The 22,593-nt window shown below is 48.8% G+C and overlaps 2 protein-coding genes across 2 annotated transcripts; both read right to left on the bottom strand.

Annotated features, from left to right (window-relative positions):
* Positions 1 to 1,403: 1,403 nt before the first annotated feature.
* LOC110071296 (uncharacterized) lies at positions 1,404 to 12,995 on the bottom strand. The gene is made up of 6 exons (XM_078388146.1): positions 8,546 to 12,995; positions 6,908 to 7,419; positions 6,032 to 6,161; positions 4,338 to 4,408; positions 3,507 to 3,633; positions 1,404 to 3,299 (listed from the first exon to the last, which is right to left on the bottom strand). Exons 2-6 carry the CDS (start codon positions 7,235 to 7,237, stop codon positions 2,155 to 2,157), a joined length of 1,803 nt encoding a protein of 600 aa, XP_078244272.1. The 5' UTR covers positions 7,238 to 7,419; positions 8,546 to 12,995; the 3' UTR covers positions 1,404 to 2,154.
* A 282-nt stretch (positions 12,996 to 13,277) lies between these two features.
* On the bottom strand, positions 13,278 to 19,412 carry LOC110069886 (uncharacterized). Its single transcript, XM_078388139.1, has 5 exons — positions 18,928 to 19,412; positions 17,934 to 18,063; positions 16,708 to 16,778; positions 15,480 to 15,606; positions 13,278 to 15,270 (listed from the first exon to the last, which is right to left on the bottom strand). The coding sequence occupies exons 1-5, from the start codon at positions 19,255 to 19,257 to the stop codon at positions 14,030 to 14,032; spliced, it is 1,899 nt and encodes a 632-aa protein (XP_078244265.1). The 5' UTR covers positions 19,258 to 19,412; the 3' UTR covers positions 13,278 to 14,029.
* Positions 19,413 to 22,593: the final 3,181 nt, after the last annotated feature.

Here is a 22,593-nt window from a genome sequence, read left to right as displayed (position 1 = left end):
AAAACCTCACACAATCGCCTTGCCAAAGGAGGAAAGCTCCCATTGGTACCTGCGAAATTAAACAGAACAGGGTGCCCCGCACAGGTGCACGCACGTGAGCATACACACACATGCACGCACACACGGCGGTCCGGCAACCTTCCTGTGAAGGCCCCCCTCAAAAAAGGTGCACTCAGCAGCAGCAGGTACTCCCACCATGACAGAGGAGCAAATTTTGAGAGGCGAGCCCAGGCAGCCTCTAGAGTTGAGGGAAGCAGGACGAAGAGGAGGAGGAAGCGCTGACCGGGCTGGTGCTGGGGGTGCCGAGAAAGACAGCCAAAGAGCCGCTTCCCGGGAAGAGGCGGTGGCAGTGGCAGCTGCTGTTGGTGGCTTGGAGGCGCTCTTCAAGGACGGGCCAGGAGCGAGCTTCGCTCTCAGGCATCGCTTGGATGTGGCTCCGGGGAAAGGGCTGGCAGTGCGCCTCACTCACCGGCTCTCTCCCAAAACAGCGCCTCTTGCACCCTCCATCCAGAACTGCAGCCAGCAGATAAGTGGGCTGGCTGGCAGGCTGCAGTTCCGGATGGAGGGTGCAAGAGGCGCTGTCTTGGGAGTGCGGCGGCAAGCGAGGCAAGGCTTTTTTTGACTCTTGACAGCAGAGGACGCGTGGGCACTTCAGGGGCGGCAGGCAAAGCGGGGGCCACAAACTATTGTCTGGGGGGGTGCAAATGCCCCCGGACTGCATGTCTGAGACCCCTGGTGTAAAGGCTCTCGCCGGAGTGTCGTCCGTCCTCCCTCACAAAGGAACAAGAGGCTCAGAGAAACCCACCTGCACCACCCATCGAGACCAAACAGCGGGGAGTTGATATTTGAGAATTGGAGCAGGAACTGATAAAGTTGACAGTAGCCACCTAGACAGGGGATGGTTTGGCGGGAAAAGGAGAGATGGACGTAATACTGGGGAGTGGTGACAAATGATATGGGTTGAAGACCCTTGGACTGGGAAACTGGAGAGGGTACAGGTCCCTAGGGAGGAAGCTGATTACCGAAGGAGAAAGGGGTGCTGCAGCGTCCTTCTTATTTTGGAGAGTCAGAGGCCAGAGAGTGGTGCAGATGGTTCAGAGTGGAGAAGGAGGCGGTAGACTGGGAAGAGCGAGAACGCCGGGCATGGCATCTGGAAGAAGCCCAGATGAAGGGGTACTTAATGGACCGTGGACCCCTCCACGAGGAGAGCGGGAACCTTATGAGACGGAGCTCTGAGATGAGGAGACCACCCCGTTACCAGACCCGCAATTAGGGTCTTTTGACTTGGACAACACTAATCCATTTTTGAAAGGATCCTGGGAAGAGTTGAGTTGTAACCCCTTTGCAAAGGACATTTGGATGCCCTCGCTGGTCCCGTTGGAGATGAGACAAACCGCAGAAGCTGAGTTTAGGCAAACAGATTTATTGTTATATATTCTAATAAAGCCTAGTTGTGATTTTTCAACACAAGTGTTTTCAGAGTCTCACTTAAAACTAGGGGAGGCAAGATACGAACCCTCAAAGTGGGTCACAAGATTTTGAGTTCCTCACAAAAGACTTCCCACACTCCTGGCACTCGTACAGTTGCTTTTCTTGATTGATTCTTTTATGGTTCACAAGTTGTGAACTCTGAGCAAAGCATTTCCCACACTCCTGGAATTTGTGTGGCTTCTCTCCCCTGTCGAGTACCTGATGAAACAAAAGAGTTGATTTCCCATATTCCTTACATTTGTATGGTTTTTCTCTTGTGTGGACTCTCTGGTAGACCAGAAGGTTCGAACGGCAAGAAAAACATTTCCCACATTGTTGGCATTTATATGGTTTCTCTCCTGTGTGGACTCTCTGATGAATCAGAAGATTTATACTCTTTGCTTTTTGCTTTGATTTTTGCTTTGCTTTTTGCTTTACTCTGAGAAAAACACTTGCCACAGACCTGGCATCGGTATGATTTCTCTCTCGTGTGTACAGTCTGATGCTTCAGAAACTTTGAATTCTGCACGAAACATTTCCCACATTCTTGGCACTTGTAAAGTTGACCTCCTATGTGGATTCTTTGAAAGTTCTCAAACTGCACATTTTCTCTCTAATATGAACACTTTTGTGCCTCAGAAGGTGTGAGATCTTACAAAAACAGTTCTCACACTCCTGACACTTCTACAGTTTCTCACATGTGTGGACTTTCTGATGCTTCACAAGATCTGAAATTAGAACAAAACATTTCCTAAACTCCGGGGACTTGTTGACATGTCCTCCTGTGTGGACATTATAATGATTCATAAGTTGAGAATTACAAGCAAATGATTTCTCGTACTCCTTACATTTGTAGGGTTTCTCTCCTGTGGGGACTCTCTGGTGCACCACAAGGTTTGAATTTTGGGAAAAACATTTTCCACAATCCTTATATTTGTAGGGTTTCTTTCCCACATGAAGTCTTTTGTGCCTCAGAAGGTGTGACTTCTGAGAAAAACACTTCTCACACTCCTCACATTTGTAGGGTTTCTCACCTGTATGAACTCTTTTGTGACTCAGAAAGCTTGAGTTATGAGAAAAAGACTTCTCACACTCCTGACATTGGTACGGTTTCTCACCTGTATGAACTCTTTTGTGCCTCAGAAAGCTTGAGTTACGAGAAAAAGACTTCTCACACTCCTGACATTTGTACGGTTTCTCACCAGTGTGGACTCTTTTGTGCCTCAGAAAGTTTGAGTTACGAGAAAAAGACTTCTCACACTCCTGACACTGGTACGGTTTCTCTCCTGTGTGGACTCTCTGGTGCACCAGAAGGATCAAATTTTGAGAAAAACATTTCCCACATTCTTGACATTTGTATTGTTTTTCTCCTCTGTGGACTCTCTGATGGATCAGAAGGGTTGTACTGCGAGAAAAATGTTTGCTACACTCCAGGCATTTGTACGATTTCTCTCTCGTATGAACTTTCTGATGCTTCATAACGTTTGGATTCAGGGTAAAACCTTTCCCGCACTCCTCAGATTGGTATGGTTTCTCTCCGCTGTCCCGAGTCTGATGCTTTTTCAAATCTGTCTTTTGAGGAAAACATTTCTCATACTCCTGGCATTTGTGTGGCTTCTCCCTGACACTTTTCTTTGCCATGTGGGTCCTCTTGTGATGGATTAGCATCATCTTTTGGGCAAAATATTTCCTACACAGGATGCATTTGTAGGGTTTCCCTCCAGTAATTCTTTTAACATTTGTGTGTGTTTGCCAATGTCTGACAAGATCCATTTTCTGCACAAAGCACTTGCTGCTCTTTACACATATGGCTGTTTTCTTCAAATTCTCTGCAGAGAAGAGAGACAAGCACAGACCAAGACTGAATTCTGGGTATGACCAGAAACGGACAATCTGCACCCAACGTGTCGCTCTCTTGGCTCCCGGTGACGCCCTCTGCCATCTACATCATACTTTCATCACCCACTTTCTGATCTCAACATTTCTCTTCTCCTTTTGGATTTTTTTCCAAGTATCAGGAAAAGAGTGGGCCTTACCCATAGATGTCACCATCCTAGAATTCTCCTCCATGACTTCCCTCTGTAGGGCCCTCTGGTCAGGATCCAGCAGCGCCCACTCCTCCCGGGTGAAACACACCGCCACCTCTTCAAAGGTCACAGAAGCCTGGAGAAAAAAGTATATTTTTCTCACAGCTCACACAGAGGCTATCTACTTTAATACAACCCTCCAAAACAGGTCTCTGAATCAGGCGAGATAGAGATATAAAGGATTTCTCTGCTTTTCTCACCATGGAGACAACTATGTTATACTTTCTTGACATACAGTAGGACCTCCATATCCAAGGGCGATCAGGTCCAACCTTCCGCTGATGCTGAACAACATGAATTATGTTATGTTGCTGTTGTTCAGTCCTTAGGTCATATCTGACTCTTCGTAACCACATGGCCAGAATAGCTTGGATTTTTCTTTTAATATTTTAAATTTTTCAGACCATGGATAAGTGAATCTGTCGATACAGATCCTGCAGATAAAGGGGCACTATTGTATAGGTGTTACAGCAAGGAACTCCTTAAAAAAGGCGGCGACCAGCCAAATTCAGGACAGGCATGACTAAAGAATACAAATGACTTTTACGAGTTAAGCACTCAAAGCTGTGGGGTCTGGATGGGTGACTCTATCAGTTTTCATTCCTCTCATGTTTAATATCTCATTTTCCTGAAATCCCAAATACAAAGCACTTAATGGTTTTTGTTTTGGATATGTTGTGACACAAGCAAAACTGGAACAAATGCCCCCTTGATTCTTCCCAGGGATGGGATGAGAGCATTTGATGTACAGATGGACTGCAGTTTTGCCCTTCTGCTTACCTGATGGGGTTCCTCTCCATCCGAGGGAAGGGAAGATGGCGGAGTCTTTGTTACTGGCATCATTCCAGCTCCTGTATGGGAATGTGGCATCAGTTGCAACCGTTTCTCACAGAGACAAAGATCAAAATCCTATAAACACGTACTAGAAAATTAGACCAATGCTAATTCGAATACTAATACTAATATTAATACTAATACTAACAAAAGAAGGATGACAAAATTTTTGTGTAACCTTAACAACTAATTGCTATATTTTGTCTGACGAAGTGGATTTCACCTTGAGACCTTTTTGTCTGCTTTATTTTTAATGTTGTTTTGCTTTTGGCCTTCATTGCTAGCACAGATCAACACGGCTTCCTTTTTCTAAAACTTATTAGAAAGTAACTCCAGGATAATGCAAAATATTGCAACGGAGTAGCCAGGTATTAGTTCTTAGCAGAACTCATTGCCACTGAAACTCAGAACTGCAATGAAACCCACTGGATGATCACAGCTCAGTTATTCTTCTACAACCAGACCTACCTCACAGGACTGTTGTTCTCAGGCCTGAGTTGTTAAGAAAAAAACTATCAAGGTCTTGAGCTCATTGAGTCAAACATGGGATACAAACAGAATCATCGAATCAATGTATGGAGAGGCCAAACAACAATGCAATGACAACTGGACGGAGTGAGACAATTTGGATCCTGCCCTATGCTGAATTTGTGTTTCGGACACATAGATATAATTTTTATTTCTTTTTCTTTCGGGTGGAGCTGCACCTTTTCTCTTTGACCTTCTGACCACAAACCTAAGCATTTCTTTTCTCCTTTAAAGTCCTTAAAGTGTTGTTCCAGCTCCTGTGTGAGAGATGCTGAGAACGTTGGAGTCAGTTGCCTATATTTCTCACAGAAACATATGCAATTTTCTCTGCCGGAAACTTAGACTGTCCTCCTTTGGGCACCTCATGAAAAGGCAAGATTCTCTGGAAAAGACATTCATGCTCGTAAAGGTGTACGGCAGCAGGAAAAGAGGAAGACCAAAGACGAGATGGACTGGTAACCTTTAGGAAGTCACACATTGGATTTTGCAAGAGCTGAGCTAGGGCTGTTGAGGACACGAAATTATTTTGGGAGATGGCTGGTTCATGAGGTGGGAAAGATGGATGGGAGCAGGAAAAGACCAAATACAGTGGTGCCCCGCATAGCGACAACAATCCGTTCCAAAAAAACCCCATCGCTATCCGGATTCATCGTTATGCGGGGCAAAAAGCCCATAGGAACGCATTAAAACATGTTTAATGCCTTCCTATGGGAAAAAACACAGTGTTATGCGAAGATCCTCCATGCAGCCGCTATTTTCGCTGCTCGGTAAGCAAGGAAAGGGCGCAAAAATGCTGCGGACGGCCATTTTTTTAACCCGGCGGCCATTTTGGAACCACCGATCACGTTTAAAAAAACATCGTTATGCGAAAATCAGTAAGCGAAAAGCTTATCGATTGCGAAAAAAACATCGCTATGCGGATTCGCTAGTCATGTGGGGCACCACTGTATGAGATGGACTGGTAACCTTTAGGGAGTCAGAACAATTAAAAGACAATGTATAGAACTGGGGGGTGAAGACTAAGGAAGATATCCACGCAGCCCATGCTTTTCCTCCATCCTTCAGACAAGGAGATCACCCTCTTCCTTTCCCCTGCTGGCATTTGACTTTACCCTGCAAACTGGCACCTCCTTCACCGCCTGGCGTGTTCCCCCTTGGCAGAAGATCCCGTCCGCTCTCCGGCTGTGCCGTCTTCTCTGTTACTGAGAAATCAGGCTGAATGTCCACAGAGAGATTTTTCCTCTGAAAGAGCAATGAAGGATTAAATCCAGAAGGACGACAGAAAAGGAATGAGAAAGGGGCAAACACTGAGAGGTTGGTGGTGGAATTTGGGGGTCGGGGATGTCTGTCTCTGGATATTTTCAAAGAACTATAAGCCCCTTGTGGGACATCTTAAAAGATCCTCCTTTAAATTTGCCACCTACTAGACTATTTCTGGGGTATACATAATAATAATAATAATAATAATAATAATAATAATAATAATAATAATAATAATAATAATAATAATAATAATAATAATAATAATCATCATCATCATCATCATCATCATCATCATCATCATCATCATCATCATCATCATCATCATCATCATCATCATAGGTGTGTCCCGTCAAGTCCATTCTGACTTATGGCCATGCTTTCCAGGTTTTTCCACGTAGATAAGTGGTTCTCCATTCCTTTTTATGAGGGTATTTCTGAGACTGGGCCGCTGGCCCAAGGCTACCCAGGCTGGCTCTTTTCCCAGGAGGCCCAGTGGGGGGAATCGAACTCCCAACCTCTGGCTCTGCAGCCAGGGACCTCTGCCACTGAGCTACCCACCCAGTCCCTGCACTGGATTTCTCATCCATTAGATAAAAGATGGAGGACTTCTGGGGTGTAGGAAGAGGTAGAGAGCCACCACCCTCAGGAGGGGCTGTGGGGCAGAGGAAGCGGCCACAGGGACTGAGGCGACCTATCTTAAGAGCCCCAAGTTGAAATCCTCTCACCTTCCGCTCCTCTTCTGCCTGGCTCAGGAGGAAGCCTTCGGCCAGGGCCACCGCCTGGGAACTGGTCTCTGCTCCACATTCCCTCACCCAGCTGGACATCTCCGGGGGAAGGATGGCCAGGAACTGCTCCAGGACCACCAGGTCCAGGATCTGAGCCTTGGTGTGCCTTTCTGGCTTCAGCCACTGACGGCAGAGACGGTGGAGTCGGCTGCAAGTGTCTCGTGGCCCTTCTGCTTCCTTGTAGGAGAACCGCCTGAAGCTCTGGAGTTGTATATCTGAGCTGACAACATCCTCCTCCAAGATTTTCCTCATGGCACTGCTCTCAGCCATGAGGACATCAGAAGCTCTTTCTCGATCAAGGCCAACAAACTTCTGCTCCTCGATTGCTGGTTTATGTTCTAAGCAAGCCTTGATTCGGTGGAATCAAAGAGGTCCTCCCTTCTCTCTCTCTCAATCTCTCTCTCTCTTGCTGTGAGGAAAGACTGTCTTTATCAGACGACACTCTTCATAGGCTGCAAAGACAGGACATTTTTCTGCTAATGATCATTCCATTCTAGGAGAAAGAAAAAAGGTGGAAATGACAAAAGCCGCCAGCCACAGCTCCCCTCTCCTCTTCCTCCATCTCCTGCTGAGTGCTCAGTGCACCTCTCTTACACCTAACCACGTCAACATGGGTATTAATTTAGGGGGGTCTCCAAGGGAAGAGAAAAAGCTGTCTGGACATCTCAGTGAGTCAGGCGCTTGGCAGGGGAGCCAGAGGTTGGGAGTTCGATTCCCCCTCTGTGCCTCCCGCCTTTCTAGCCAGCCTGGGTAGCCTTGGGGGAGGAACACAATCCCAGGTTGTCCCCAGAAGAAGGGAAGGGGACGCCACTTGGGTGTATTCTCCGCTTTGAAAATCCTGAGAAGGATCACCAAATGTCAGAACTGACTTGATAGCATAAGAGGAGGAAGAGCCCTGGGAAAATCATATTTATGGTCTCCTCTTCCCCGTCAACTGTCAACCTAGCCAGCTTCTGTCGGTGGTCGTGTGGTCGGCTGAGGGGGGGGGGCTGCAAGGCTTTGCATCAGGAAACCAAACTTTGGGGGCCAACCTGGAGGAGGGGAAGAGATCCTCTCTCGCTGCCTCTTTTCCTCCTCTAGGTTCCCCCGACCCCAAATCCTTGGGGAGACTCACCATCTCCCCCCCGAAGCGCATTGAAGGTCAAGGGAAAGGGGCTCCCCACGTCCCTGACTGGAGTCTAGGCACCCTTGGGAGAAGCTGGCTCCCCTTTTCCCCTCCAAAGGAATTGAGAGGAGACACAGGACGGGATTATTTGGGAGGGAGAAGCCTTGGTTTTGGGAGACTTCCAACCCTGTCCCAGGTTGCCTTCCTCTCGAGAAATCCCAATTCCCTGCACTTAACCCTTGGGTTGCCTGGCCGGTTCACTGGATTTTGCCACAATGGATCTAGATTCTAGAACCTTCCCTTGCATTACATTGCCATCTGACTATAATGGAGTCCGTTTGCTCCTTCCTTGATTTGAGGGAAGATCCAGGATCTCGACCTGCCCAGATTTCCCGCCCAAAAATCTCTCCCCCTCCCCCTCGGCCTGCAACCACTCCAAAACAAAAACAAAATCCGGAGCCACTCCTTCTCACCTGATCTCCTCTCCCATTTCCAGGGGGAGGTCTGGGCCTTTGAACCCTCCCATTCAATCTTCCATCATCTCCCTCCCCTCAGACTCCTTTGCTCTTGGCTGCCACTCGTCTCCCACTTCCTATCATGTGACTGAAGCCAAGCCAGGCTCCTGGCAAGGGAAGCGCCGACCCCTCCAATCTGCCGCCTGAGCTCAGAGGTGAAGGACAGAGTCCGGCCTGGATTTGCTCCTCAGCAGCCCTGGGAGACGTTTTGGAAGCAGGATCTGTCGGGAAGCATCTCCGTCTTCTTCTTCTCTCTCTCTCTCTCTCTCTCTCTCCTGCTTCCCACACTCCCAGAACACCCTCCCCGAGGAATCCTGGGCGCCCTCGGGTCTCTTCTCCAGCCGAGGCCTTTGCCTCTTGTGGGGATCTCGTAACTTCCACTCTGCCCCTGAGGTATATCACGAAGTGGAAAAGGCCAGGAATATCCAGCTGAAATGTGTGGCACTGCAGAGGAGGGGAACGGATTGGACAGCCATCTGTCCGGGATGGCTGGAGGCCGCCTGCCTTGGGCAGGGGGTTGGACTAGAAGACCTCCAAGATCCCTTCCCAACCCTTTGACGATTCTCTGACTGTTTGATCTCTTCTCTGTCATCCCAGAGTGCAGGATGCGTGATGATGGGCTCAAGCTACAGGAGGCCAGATTTAGGCTGAATATCAGGAAAAAACTCCCTAACTGTTAGAGCAGTACGACGAAGGAGCCCATGAACTTGGCAGGCGTTGAGCGCTCCAACGCTGGAGGGTTTCAAGAGAAGATTCAGACAACCGCTTGGCTGATATCCTTTGACTGGGATTCCTGCCTTGAGCAGGAGGTTGGACCCGATGGCCTTCGAGACCCTTTCGAGCTCCATTATGGTAGGATTCCCTATTATCGGTAGATAGCTCCCATCATCCGCAGCTGGTGTTGCACATACTGAGGAACACTAGAAGTTGTAACAGGAGAACTTCACTTTGGTCATTACGGCTGAATGAGTAAAGAAAGGCTTATATACACTTTCCAAGCCTCTACAGCAACAGGACCGGGCAGGGCAAGCTTCCTCATTTTCACACTTTCTGTCAGATTTCTGTTCTGCTCTGGGGTTTTCACCAAATCTCAGACCATCCATGAGATCATCCCCATCATTCTTAAACGTTAGCTCCTTTTTCTGGTCAGGGGCCACAGCAGATGCAGAGGTAGGTATAGATGTTCCTTTCTCTTTCGAGATCCCAGCCTTTGTTTCTATGGTATTTCTGGTGGCACTGGAATGTCCTTCCTTCACTGTGCCTTCTTCGTCATCAGTCAAAAGACCAGCCAAAGTATCATCCGTCAAAGGACTTCTACTTTAGCTGTCTGGAGGTAGTGGGAGTAGAGCTGGGATCCTTATTAAGTCCTTATTAAGTCCACTGGCCGGGTCCCCTTTCTCAGCTAGGCTTGTTTTCTGAAGAGGTCCTCCTGACTCAGTTGAAAGCACAGCTTTTGTCACATTCCTTGCAGGTTTGGAACAGGTAAAAAACTTCTGGAGTGACCAAGCATAGGAAGAACAAGAGGAATTGAAACCGGATAAGAAAAATGAAAAGCAGGTAGAGAAGGAAGACAGTCTAAAGGGGACGAGTTCCCTTTTGGAGGCTACCAACCCACCATGGCCTCAACTCCAGAAGGACGGCAGCCAAGAAGACAATCTGTCAGGTTTTCCTCAGAGAACCTCAGTGAGCTCAAAACAGACCAGAGATCGGAAGCCTTCCACTCCAGCTTCTTCCAGCCCAGTATGGAGCAGAGTTGGGGCGGATCGGCTGGGACTGAAAGAGGAAGATTTTGTCTTCTACCTTCACCTCCGCCAAGGGACTCCAGGAAGAGCAGCACAAGAGGATCCACAGTGGAAGGGCCCCTTGGACCTTCAGAGAGCGAATACCCTCCTCTTACCAGCAAGTTCCCTTCCGGGCCCAGGCCAGCTCCTAAAGCAGCAGCACAGAAGCCTGAACCCAATGGTGATGAGGGTGACAGCTGGCTCGGTAATGTCTCCTGGCCGCGTTCTACTTTTCCTATTAACTGGTGTTATCTCAAAATAGAACCATACAACCGCACAATGTTTTTGTTTGTTTGTTTGTTTTGGTCTTACTGCAGGACTGTTGATCACCTCTACCTGCCTTCATATCAGGAAGGAGTCTTCCTGAGCAAAGAATTTAAAACTGAATGGAGGCTGGAGATGCTAGTGCTGCTTTTTGTGTGTGTGATTGTGTCTGTGTGTGTGCCAAATGCTCCATGGGGCCAGACACATAAAGACGAAGTTGAAGCACTCCAACTGCGTTTGTGTGGCTGTAAATGCATGCAGGAGGAGCCCCATATCTTCAGGGATCAGTTCCAAGGCCTCCTGCAGGTGCTAAAAAATGTGGATTATAGCGAATGCTCAAATTGAGTCTTTCTGACTACAGTACTGATAGGAACCATCTTGATTCCAATCATATCCACGGGGCTCTGATGTGTCAGAAATGCCACAGTGGCAGTTTTTTATTTTTACTTCCCTCCCCCTAAAAAAAATACCAGTTTGTTGGTGAACCAAATTGTAAAGTTTATAAAAGCTAAAGGTTCCCCTTGAGAATTTTTGTCCAGTAATGTTCGCCTTCTAAGCCATAGAGCCAGCGTTTTGTCCGAAGACAATCTTCCGTGGTCACATGGCCAGTGCGACTTAGACACGGAACGCTGTTTACCTTCCCATTGAGGTGGTCCCTATTTATCTACTCGCATTTGCATGTTTTCAAACCACTAGGTTGGCGGGAGGTGGGACAAGCGATGGGTGCTCACTCCGTCACGTGGATTTGATCTTACGACTGCTTGGTCTTCTGACCCTGCAACACACAAAGGCTTCTGCGGTTTAGCTCACAGTTCTGAAGTGATTTATCTTTGTCTCTTTTTTTTACATCACAGACACTTGACATTTTAACAGGGGTGTATAAGCTTTTTATATTCACTGTATATCCCTTTCTTGTTGTGCCTTGTGAGATGTGAATTCCAAGAGAAACATTCCCACACTGTGCACATTTGTACGTTTTTCTCCTGTCTCGACTCTCTGGTGAATTAGAAGGTTTCAATTTTGAGAAAAACATATCCCATATTTTTGTGGCACTGGTATAGTTTCTCTCCAGTGTGTAAATTCTTGTGGGTGTGAGACGTGAGTGTAAAGCAGGGGTCTCAAACTCAATTTACCTGGGGGCCTCTGGAGCAGAGTCTGGATGAGGCTGGGCCGCATCAGATTTTCTGCCAAGCAGAGCAAGAGCGAAGGAAACTGCCCAGGAGTTTCCTTAGCCCGGCTGGGGCTCCGAGGAGAAGGGGCGCATGAGCCCTCGTCGCCGGCCACGACACCCTCTAGCTCCTTCTTCACTACCACCACCAGCACCAGCAGCAGGATGAAGAAGTGGAGGAGGGAGGGAGCGTGGGCGGCCGCCTAGCGAGGAGGAGGGCATGACATAATTTTTTTTAAAAAACCTCACAGAATCGCTAAAGGAGGAAAGCCCCCATCGGTACCAGGGAAATTAAACAGAACGGGGCGCCCTACACAGGTGTACGCACGCATGCATACACACATGCACACACACACACACACACACACACACACAAACGGCAGTCCGGCAACCTTCCTCTGAAGGCCCCCCTCAAAAAAAGGCGCACTCAGCAGCAGCAGGTACCCCCACCACGACAGAGGAGCAAACTTTGAGAGGAGAGCCCAGGCAGCCTCCAGAGTCGAGGCGGTTGAAGCAGGACGAAAAGGAGGAGGAAGCGCTGGCCGGGCTGGTGCTGGGGGAGCCGAGAGAGAAAGAGAGCCAGAGAGCTGCTTCCCTGGAAGAGGCGGCAGCAGCTGCTGTTGGTGGCTTGGAGGCGCTCTTCGAGGACGGGCCAGGAGCGAGCTTCGCTCTCAGGCATCGCTTGGCGGCGACTTGGCGGAAAGGGCTGGCAGTGCACCTCGCTCACCGGCTCTCTCCCAAAACAGCGCCTCTTGCACCCTCCATCCAGAACTGCAGCCAACAGACAAGCAGGCTGGCTGGCAGACTGCAGTTCCGGATGGAGAGTGCAAGAGGCGCTGTCTTGGGAGTGCGCCGGCAAGCAAGGCAAGGCTTTTTTGACTCTTGACAGCAGAGGACGCGTGGGCACTTCGGGGGGGCAGGCAAGGCGGGGGCCACAAACTATTGTCCGGCGGGCTGCAAATGGCCCCCGGGCTGCATGTCTGAGACCCCTGGTGTAAAGGCTCTGGCCGGAGTGTCGTCCGTCCTCCCTCACAAAGGAACAAGAGGCTCAGACAAACCCACCTGCACCGCCCATCGAGACCAAACAGCGGGGAGTTGATACCCGAGAATTGGAGCGGGAACTGATAAAGTTGACAGTAGCCACCTAGACAGGGGATGGTTTGGCGGGAAAAGGAGAGATGGACGCAATACTTGGGGGGGGTGAACGCCGGGCATGGCGTCTGGAAGAAGCGCAGAGGAAGGGGTACTTAATGGACCGTGGACCCGCCTGCGAGGAGAGGGGGAACCTGATGAGACGGAGGTGCAAAATGAGCAGACGACCCCGTTACCAGAACCGCAATTAGAGACTTTTGGCTTGGACAACACTAATCCGTTTTTGAAAGGACCCTGAGACGAGCTGAGTTGTAACCCCTTTGCAAAGGACATTTGGATGCCCTCGCTGGTCCCGTTGGAGATGAGACAAACCGCAGAAGCTGAGTTTAGGCAAACAGATTTATTGTTATATATTCTAATAAAGATTAGTTGTGATTTTTTAACACAAGTGTTTCCAGAGTCTCACTTAAAACTAGGGGAGGCAAGATACGAACCCTAACAGTGGGTCACAATATTTTGAGTTCTTCGCAAAAGACTGCCCACACTCCTGGCACTTGTACAGTTGCTTTCCTCGATTGATTCTTTTATGGTTCACAGGTTGTGAACTCTGAGCAAAGCATTTCCCACACTTCTGGCATTTGTGTGGCTTCTCTCCCCTGTCGAGTACCTGATGGCTCAAAAGAGCTGATTTCTGTGCAAAACATTTCCCATATTCCTTACATTTCTATGGTTTTTCTCCTTTGTGGACTCTCTGGTGAATCAGAAGATTTATACTCAGAGAAAAACACTTGCCACAGACCTGGCATTGGTATGATTTCTCTCTCGTGTGTACAGTCTGATGCTTCAGAAACTTTGAATTCTGAATGAAACATTTCCCACATTATTGACACTTGTAAAGTTGTCCTCCGGTGTGGATTCTTTGAAAGTTCTCAAACTGGGAATTGTGATCAAAACTTTTTGACACTCCTGGCATTTGCGCATTTTCTCTCTTATATGAACACTTTTGTGCCTCAGAAGGTGGGAGTTCTTACAAAAACAGTTCTCACACTCCTGAAACTTCTACAGTTTCTCACCTGTGTGGACTCTCCAATGCTTCACAATATCTGAAATTAGAACAAAACATTTCCTAAACTTGGGTCACTTGTTGACGTTTCCACATCCTCCTTTGTGGACATCATAATGATTCATAAGTTGTGAATTCCAAGCAAATGATTTCCCACACTCCTTGCATTTGTAGGGTTTCTCTCCTGTGTGGACTCTCTGGTGCACCACAAGGCTTGAATTCTGGGTATAACCTTTCCCACAATCCTTACATTTGTACGGTTTCTCACCTGTATGAACTATTTTGTGCCTCAGAAGGTCTGAGTTCTGAGAAAAACACTTCTCACACTCCTCACATTTGTACAGTTTCTCACCTGTGTGGACTCTCTGATGGTTCATAAGGAGTGAATTCCTGGTAAAACCTTTCCCACACTCCTGACAGTTGTATGGCTTTTCTCCAGAATGAACTCTTTTGTGCCTTCGAAGGTGTGAGTTACGAGAAAAACGCTTCTCACATTCCTGACATTTGTACGGTTTCTCACCTGTATGTACTCTTTTGTGCCTCAGAAGGTGTGAGTTCTGAGAAAAAGACTTCTCACACTCCTGACATTTGTACGGTTTCTCACCTGTATGTACTCTTTTGTGCCTCAGAAGGTTTGAGTTCTGAGAAAAAGACTTCTCACACTCCTGACATTGGTACGGTTTCTCTCCTGTGTGCTGAGTCTCAATCTTCACCAACTCTGTCTTCTGAGGAAAACATTTATCAAATTCCTTATATTTGTAGGGTTTTTCTCCTGTGTGGACTCTCTGGTGCACCAGAAGGATCAAATTTTGAGAAAAACATTTCCCACATTCTTGACATTTGTATCGTTTTTCTCCTCTGTGGACTCTCTGATGGATCAGAAGGGTTGTACTGCGAGAAAAATGTTTGCTACACTTCAGGCATTTGTATGGTTTCTCTCTTGTATGAACTCTCTGATGCTTCATAACGTTTGGATTCCGGGTAAAACCTTTCCTGCACTCCTCAGATTGGTATGGTTTCTCTCTGCTGTGCCGAGTCTGATGCTTTTTCAAGTCTGTCTTTTGAGGAAAACATTTCTCACACTCCTGGCATTTGTGTGGCTTCTCCCTGACACTGTTCTTTGCAATGTGGGTCCTCTTGTGAAGGATCAGGGTCATCTTTTGAGCAAAATGTTTCCCACACAGGATGCATTTGTAGGGTTTCCCTCCAGTAATTCTTTTAACATTTGTGTGTGCTTGCCAATGTCTGACAAGATCCATTTTCTGCACAAAGCACTTGCTGCTCTTTGCACATATGGCTGTTTTCTTCAAATTATCTATAAAGAAGAGAGACAAGCACAGACCAAGACTGAATTCTGGGTATGACCAGAAACGGACAATCTGCACCCAACGCGTCGCTCTCTTGGCTCCTGGTGATGCCCTCTGTCGTCTACATCATACTTTCATAACCCCCTTTCCGATCTCAGCATTTCTCTCCACCTTTTGAATTATTTTTTTCAAGTATCAGGAAAAGAGTGGGCCTTACCCAGAGATGTCACCATCCTAGAATTCTCCTCCATGACTTCCCTCTGTAGGGCCCTCTGGTCAGGATCCAGCAGCGCCCACTCCTCCTGGGTGAAACACACCGCCACCTCTTCAAAGGTCACAGAAGACTGGAGAAAAAAGTATATTTTTCTCAGAGCTACTTTAATACAACCCTCCAAAACAGGTGTCTGAATCAGGCGAGATAGAGATATAAAGGGATTTATCTGCCCCATGTTTGGGCTTGCCATAGGGAACTCTTGTGAGAAACCAATCTGATACAGGAGGGTCCTGCTTTTCTCACCATGGAGACAACTATGTTATACTTTCTTGATATACAGTAGGACCTCCATATCCACGGGAGATCTGATCCAAGCTTCCCGCTGATGCTGAACAACACGGATTATGTTATGTTGTTGTTGTTCAGTCGTTAAGTCGTGCCTGATTCTTCGTGACCCCATGGACCAGAGCACACCAGGCCCTCCTGTCTTCCACTGCCTCCCGGAGTTGGATCAAATTCATGTTGGTCGCTTCGATGACACTGTCCAACCATCTCGTCCTCTGTCGTCCCCTTCTCCTCTTGCCCTCACACTTTCCCAACATCAGGGTCTTTTCCAGGGAGTCTTCTCATGAGATGGCCAAAATAGTGGAGCCTCAGCTTCAGGATCTGTCCTTCCGCTGAGCACTCAGGATTGATTTCTTTCAGAAGGATTATGTTATAGCAAATTGTATATTAATACTGAATGCTTTCTGTAGCATGGTTTCTGGCTGTCTCTTGTGGCCAATTTTGGTACTGACCTTGTGGAAAAAATTTATAGCTTGGATTTTTCTTTTAATATTTTTAATTTTTCAGACCGTGGATAAGTGAATCTGGAGATACAGATCCTGCAGATAAAGGGGCTCTACTGTATAGGTGTTCAGCAAGGAACTCTTTTTAAAAAAATGGGCGACCAGCCAAATTCAGGACGGGCATGACTAAAGAATACAAAGGACTTTTAAGAGTTAAGCACTCAAAGCTGTTGGGTCTGGATGGGTGACTCCATCAGTTTTCATTCCTCCCACGTTTAATATCTCAATTTCCTGAAATCCCAAATACAAAGCATGTAATGGTTTTTCTTTTGGAAATGTTCAGACACAAGCAAAACTGGAACAAATGCCCCCTTGATTCTTCCAAGGGATGGGATGAGAGCATTTGATGTACGGATGGACTGCAGTTTTGCCCTTCTGCTTACCTGATGGGGTTCCTCTCCATCCGAGGGAAGGGAAAATGGCGGAGTCTTTGCTACTGGCATCATTCCAGCTCCTGTATGGGAATGCGGTATCAGTTGCAACCGTTTCTCACAGAGACAAAGATCAAAATCCTATAAACATGTACTAGAAATTGAGACCAATTCTAAAACTAATACAAATAAAATAACGATGACAAACCTTTTCTGTGACCTTAAAAACTAATCGCTATCTTTTACTCAGATAGGAAGCCCACATTTTGTCTGAGGATTTGTCCCTGAGCCCTTTTTGTCTACTTTATTTTTAATGTTGTTTTGCTTTCGACCTGATATGGTAGAACAGATCAACATGGCTTCTTTTTTCTAAAACGTACTAGAAAGTAACTCCAGTAAAATGCAAAAGATTGCAAAGGAAGGGGGGAACGGCCAGCACTTAGCCTGAGACTTAGGAGAGCTTGTTGCCACTGAAAAGCAGAACTGCCATGAAACCCACGGGACGATCACAGCTCAGTTATTCTTCCACAACCAGACCTACCTCACAGGATTGTTGTTCTCAGGCCTGAGTTGTTAAGGAAAAAAAATTGCAAGGTCTTGAGCACATTGAGTCAAACATGGGATACAAACAGAATCATCGAATCAATGTGTGGAGAGACCAACCAGCGATGCAATGACACCTGGACGGAGTGAGACAATTTGGATTCTTCCCTATCCTGAATTTGTGTTTCAGGCACAGAGATATGATTTCTATTTCCTTTCGGTGGAGCTTTTCTCTTTGACCTTCTGGCCATGAATCTAAGCACTCCTTTTCTCGTTTAAAGTCCTTTAAGTGTTGGTAATTAAACATTCCATCTCCTATGTGAGAGATGCCGAGAACATGGCATCAGGTGCATACAATTCTCACAGAAACAGATGCAATGTTCTCTTCCGGAAAGACAAATGAGTGGGCCCAAGATCAAATCCACCCTGAACTCTCTCTGGAGGCAAAAACGCTGAAATTGAGACTGTCCTCCTTTGGGCACCTCACGAAAAGGCAAGATTCTCTGGAAAAGACAATCATGTGGGGAAAAGTGGATGGCAGCAGGTGATGTGTCAACACAAAACAACCGTTAAAACACAATATATAGAATGGGGGGGAGATACTCAGGGAGATATCAACGGAGCCCGTGTTTCTCCTCCATCCTTCAGACAAGGAGATCACCCTCTTCCTTTCCCCTGCTGACATTTGACTTTACCCTGCAAACTGGCACCTCCTTCACCGCCTGGCGTGTTCCCCCTTGGCAGAAGATCCTGTCTGCTCTCTGGCTGTGCCATCTTCTCTGTCACTGCGAAATCAGGCTGAATGTCCACAGAGAGATTTTTCCCCTGAAAGAACAACGAAGGATTCAATCTAGAAGGATGACAGAAAAGGAACGAGAAAGGGACAAAGACTGGAAGGTTGGTGGTGGAATTTGGGGGTCAGGGGATGTCTGTCTCTGGATATTATCAAAGGACTGTAAGTCCCTTGTAGAACATCTTAAAAGATCCTCCTTTAAATTTGCGACCCATTAGGTGGGAGGTGGACTATTTCTAGGGTATGCGTGACTTATGGCCACCCTTTCCAGGGTTTTCTTGGTAGAGAATACTGTACAGTACTTAGAAGTGGTTTTCCATTCCCTTTTTAATGGGGTTATTTCTGGGACTGTGCCGCTGGCCCAAGGCTACCCAGGCTGGCTCTTTTCCCAGGAGGCCCAGTGGGGGGAATCAAACTCCCAACCTCTGTCTCTGCAGCCAGGGACCTCTGCCACTGAGCTACCCACCCAGTCCCTGCACTGGATCTCTCATCCATTAGATAAAAGATGGAGGACTTCTGGGGTGTAGGAAGAGGTAGAGAGCCACCACCCACAACCCTATCAGAAACCTCATCGTCTCCTTTGGTGGTGTCTCTGGGGCAGAAAGAGAAACCTGGAATTTTCTTACAGAAAAAATAACAAGGGTGGCTTGTTTTAAAGGAGGATCAAGCTTTCCACAGACGTCTGGAAGAGTTTTCCTACTCTGAATTAAGATCCATGCTTCCTGTAGACTTTGCTTCCAAAGAGAAGAGAAGGTGCACCAAAGCTAGGCAGAACCGCAGAAGCTTGGGGGGGCCATGGCAGCACGAGGGGCCTCAGGTGGGGCTGTGGGGCAGAGGAAGGGGCCACAGGGACTGAGGCGACCTGTCTTAAGAGCCCCAAGTGGGAATCCCCTCACCTTCCGCTCCTCTTCTGCCTGGCTCAGGAGGAAGCCTTCGGCCAGGGCCACCGCCTGGGAACTGGTCTCCGCTCCACATTCCCTCACCCAGCGGGACATCTCTGGGGGAAGGATGGCCAGGAACTGCTCCAGGATCACCAGGTCCAGAATCTGAGCCTTGGTGTGCCTTTGTGGCTTCAACCACTGACGACAGAGACGGTGGAGTCGGCTGCAAGCTTCTCGGGGCCCTTCTGCTTCCTTGTAGGAGAACCGCCTGAAGCTCTGGAGTTGTATATCTGAGCTGACAACATCCTCCTCCAAGATTTTCCTCATGGCACTGCTCTCAGCCATGAGGACATCAGAAGCTCTTCCTCGATGAAGGCCAACGAACCTCTGCTCCTCGATTTTTATTTCCCTCTACCTAAAAAAATTCTGTTTGCTGTTCAACTGAGTTGTACAGTTCATAGGTCTCATTAAAGGTGGAAGAAGTTCCAGAACTGTCTTGCTTTTGCTTTCACTGAGATTTCATAACACTGGATTGATTGATTGATTGATTGATTGATTGATTGATTGATTGATTGTGTGTGTGTGTGTGTGTGTGTGTGTGTGTGTGTGAGAGAGAGAGAGAGAGAGAGAGAGAGAGAGAGAGAGAGTGCATTCCCAAATTTTCCTTGTAATATTTTATGTATACTTTTCACTGTTTTATCACAAGGGTGTGAGGTGTTTCTGCTTTAACCAGTGCTTATCAAGTAGAATTTAAAGCAATACATTATACATATGAAATATAATGAAATCACTTCTCATATTAAAGCAGATTACCAAAGCTCTTCATAAAATATGCAGATAAAATAATTATTGTGAACAATAGTAAAGCATAGCATATCCCCAAAAGATCCTGTCCTTATGAAATTATCATCTCATCAAATCATCACACCATCATCAGGCTACAGTTCTATCTATGAACAGCCTGCTGTGTAAGTTGTCAGGACCAAACCCCCATTCTCATGGCTTGGAAGGTGCAGGATTAGTCCTTTTGCCAGCATGAGAGGGGGAAGGAGGGGGTGGATGTAACCCTTCAGGCAGCAGGGTTGGGCTCCCTTCTGGCTGCCTCTCCTGCCCGGTCTTGGGGTCTTCCCTCCCCTCGGCTGCATTTGGAGTTGGGGGACCCTCACTCCCCTACCTGCCCCTCGCCTCCTGCCAGCCTCCTCCAGTCCTGCCCCCGCACTCACCATCCCAGGCAGCCCTGCTGGGACACACTCACCATCTCTCCCAGTTGCAATGGTGGGGGGTGTTGGGGGGGAAGAGGTGGAGGCTCCCTGGATCCCAGAAAGGGAGAAGCAGGTCCCAGGCAGCCTTTCCAGCCACCCAAGCCTCACTTTCCTCCAGAGGAAGAAAAAGGGCGGACAGGAAGGGACATGTTTTTAGAGAGGTAACATTTCCAATGGGGACAGAAAGGTCTCCTTCTTCCAAGCTCCCCTTCCCTTCTAGGAATCCCCACTCGGTGTATTTAACCCTTAGTTGGCTCGCCATCCTAAAGAAGTCCAGGGAAGCATTGCGTGGAGTTTTGGTTCCTTGGATTCCTTCTGGGTTTTTGAAGGGAAGGGCCGGCACCTCCACCCGCTTGCTGCCTAGCTGAGGAGCAACCCTCTCCATCCTGCTCAGGAAGGGAGCCCGGGGCTGCCAGCTGGGAGGTGCAGGGCGGTGGGAGAAGTGGAGTCCCAGTCAAGGGTGGCTGTTGCTGCTGTTGCTCGCCGACCCCACCCCAAAACACCTCGAGAGCTCTCTTTAACACCCCTCCTCCTCCTCCTACCCCTCCTCCCTCAACCACGACGAGAAGTGCTTGGCGGTGTGTGCTGCCTTGCACATAGCATACTGGCAGGAGCGACCATGGGCAGGCAATGAAGCGCTCCGGCACCAAGTCGCCCAAGTGGCCGGTGGGGCAGCTGGCCAGAAGCGCCACGCTTCCTCTCACCCTCTCTGAGGAGGCGGCCCCTCCCGCTTTCTTCCTCTTCCTCTCTTTCTTTTCGGTTGGTTCTTTGTGTATTCTTTGCCCTGAAAGCACACCGTTCTCCCTTGAGAAATATATTTCCCAGGTTGGGGTCGTGCAAAGCCCCCGCGGGGGCCCTGCCTCTGCCCCAAGGGACCTTGGGGGAGTCCATGCGCCACAAGGAGGTGCAGCCACTGGGTGGGGTGGGGAGTAGGGGAGAGGCCACTCCAAAGAGGACCCTCCGAGTGACCCTCCCGGCCGGGCCCGGGAAGTCTTTTGCCCAACGCCAGAAGAGAGAAAAGCAGCCCCCCCCGGGGGGGGGGGGACTAACCGCCTGTGCCCGCCTCTTCTCCGTGGCTGCTCCAGGGAAGCCTCCGGCCTGGCCCAGCCGAGCCCTGCAGAAGAGCTCGGGGGACTCGGGTGCCAGTCCTGTCCCCTTTGGCTGCAGAAACGGCCACAGCCGCCGCCGCTGCCAAACACCTCCCGCGAGTAGCCCCGCTGCAGCAAGAGCTCCGGGATCAAACGGGCGGGCTGATGACCACCGGCTGCCTAGCCTGGCCCCGCCCGGACCAGAGCCACCCCCCCTCCCATTCCGCCATGTAAAAGTAGCCTCTCCAAAGTTGCAAGGCCCACCCGCGAGGCTCACTCCATCCATCCCTCTCCCTCCTTCCTCACCCCCGGGAGGCGCTTCCCTGGGGCTCCCTTTTCTCCTCCCAAGCCCAGGAAGAGACCCAGGCTGCGGCCCCGAGTGGGCTCAGGCGGCAAAGAGCGGGGTCAGCAGTGGCCGTTTCCCTTTCTCCCTACCCCCGCCCCGCAAGTCCAGCAATGGAAAGGGCAAGGGAGGGGAGTGGGCCGCCCCGCCCACCTCGGGCTTCCTGACAGACCTTCCCGGTGAAGCCCCTGCCCCCCACCCCCCGCACCTGAAGCGGGGCGAGTCCTTGAGGCACTCCTTAAAATCGACGGCCACCTGCATCACGGCCTTCCTTGCTTCTGCTCCTGCTTTCGGAGGACAGAGGGAGGAAGGGAGGCGGTAGGGCTTTTGCGGGGGTGGGTGAGTGCGGGGGGGCAGGAAGTCTGTCTCCGCGGCCCGGTCCAGCTCAGACCAGGGACCGGTACTGGGCCGCGGACCGGGGGTTGATGACCCCGGATCTACATCATACTTTCATAACCCCCTTTCCGATCTCAGCATTTCTCTCCACCTTTTGAATTATTTTTTTCAATTACCAGGAAAAGAGTAGGCCTTACCCAGAGATGTCACCATCCTAGAATTCTCCTCCATGACTTCCCTCTGTAGGGCCCTCTGGAAAGGATCCAGCAGCGCCCACTCCTCCTGGGTGAAACACACCGCCACCTCTTCAACGGTCACAGAAGCCTGGAGAAAAAAGTATATTTTTCTCACAGCTCACACAGCTCTCTACTTTAATACAACCCTCCAAAACAGGTGTCTGAACCAGACGAGACAGAGAGATAAAGGGATTTCTCTGCCCTATGTATTGGCTTGCCATAGGGAACTTTTGTGAGAAACCAATCTGATACAGGAGGGTCCTGCTTTTCTCACCATGGAGACAACTATGTTATACTTTCTTGATATACAGTAGGACCTCCATATCCACAGGTGATCAGATCCAAACTTCCCGCTGATGCTGAACAACACGGATTATGCTATGTTGCTGTTGTTCAGTCGTTAAGTCTGACTCTTC

The sequence above is a fragment of the Pogona vitticeps genome, chromosome 2 (assembly GCF_051106095.1).
Source record: "Pogona vitticeps strain Pit_001003342236 chromosome 2, PviZW2.1, whole genome shotgun sequence".
Lineage (NCBI taxonomy): Eukaryota > Metazoa > Chordata > Lepidosauria > Squamata > Agamidae > Pogona > Pogona vitticeps.
This window is presented reverse-complemented; position numbering and strand designations above follow the sequence as displayed.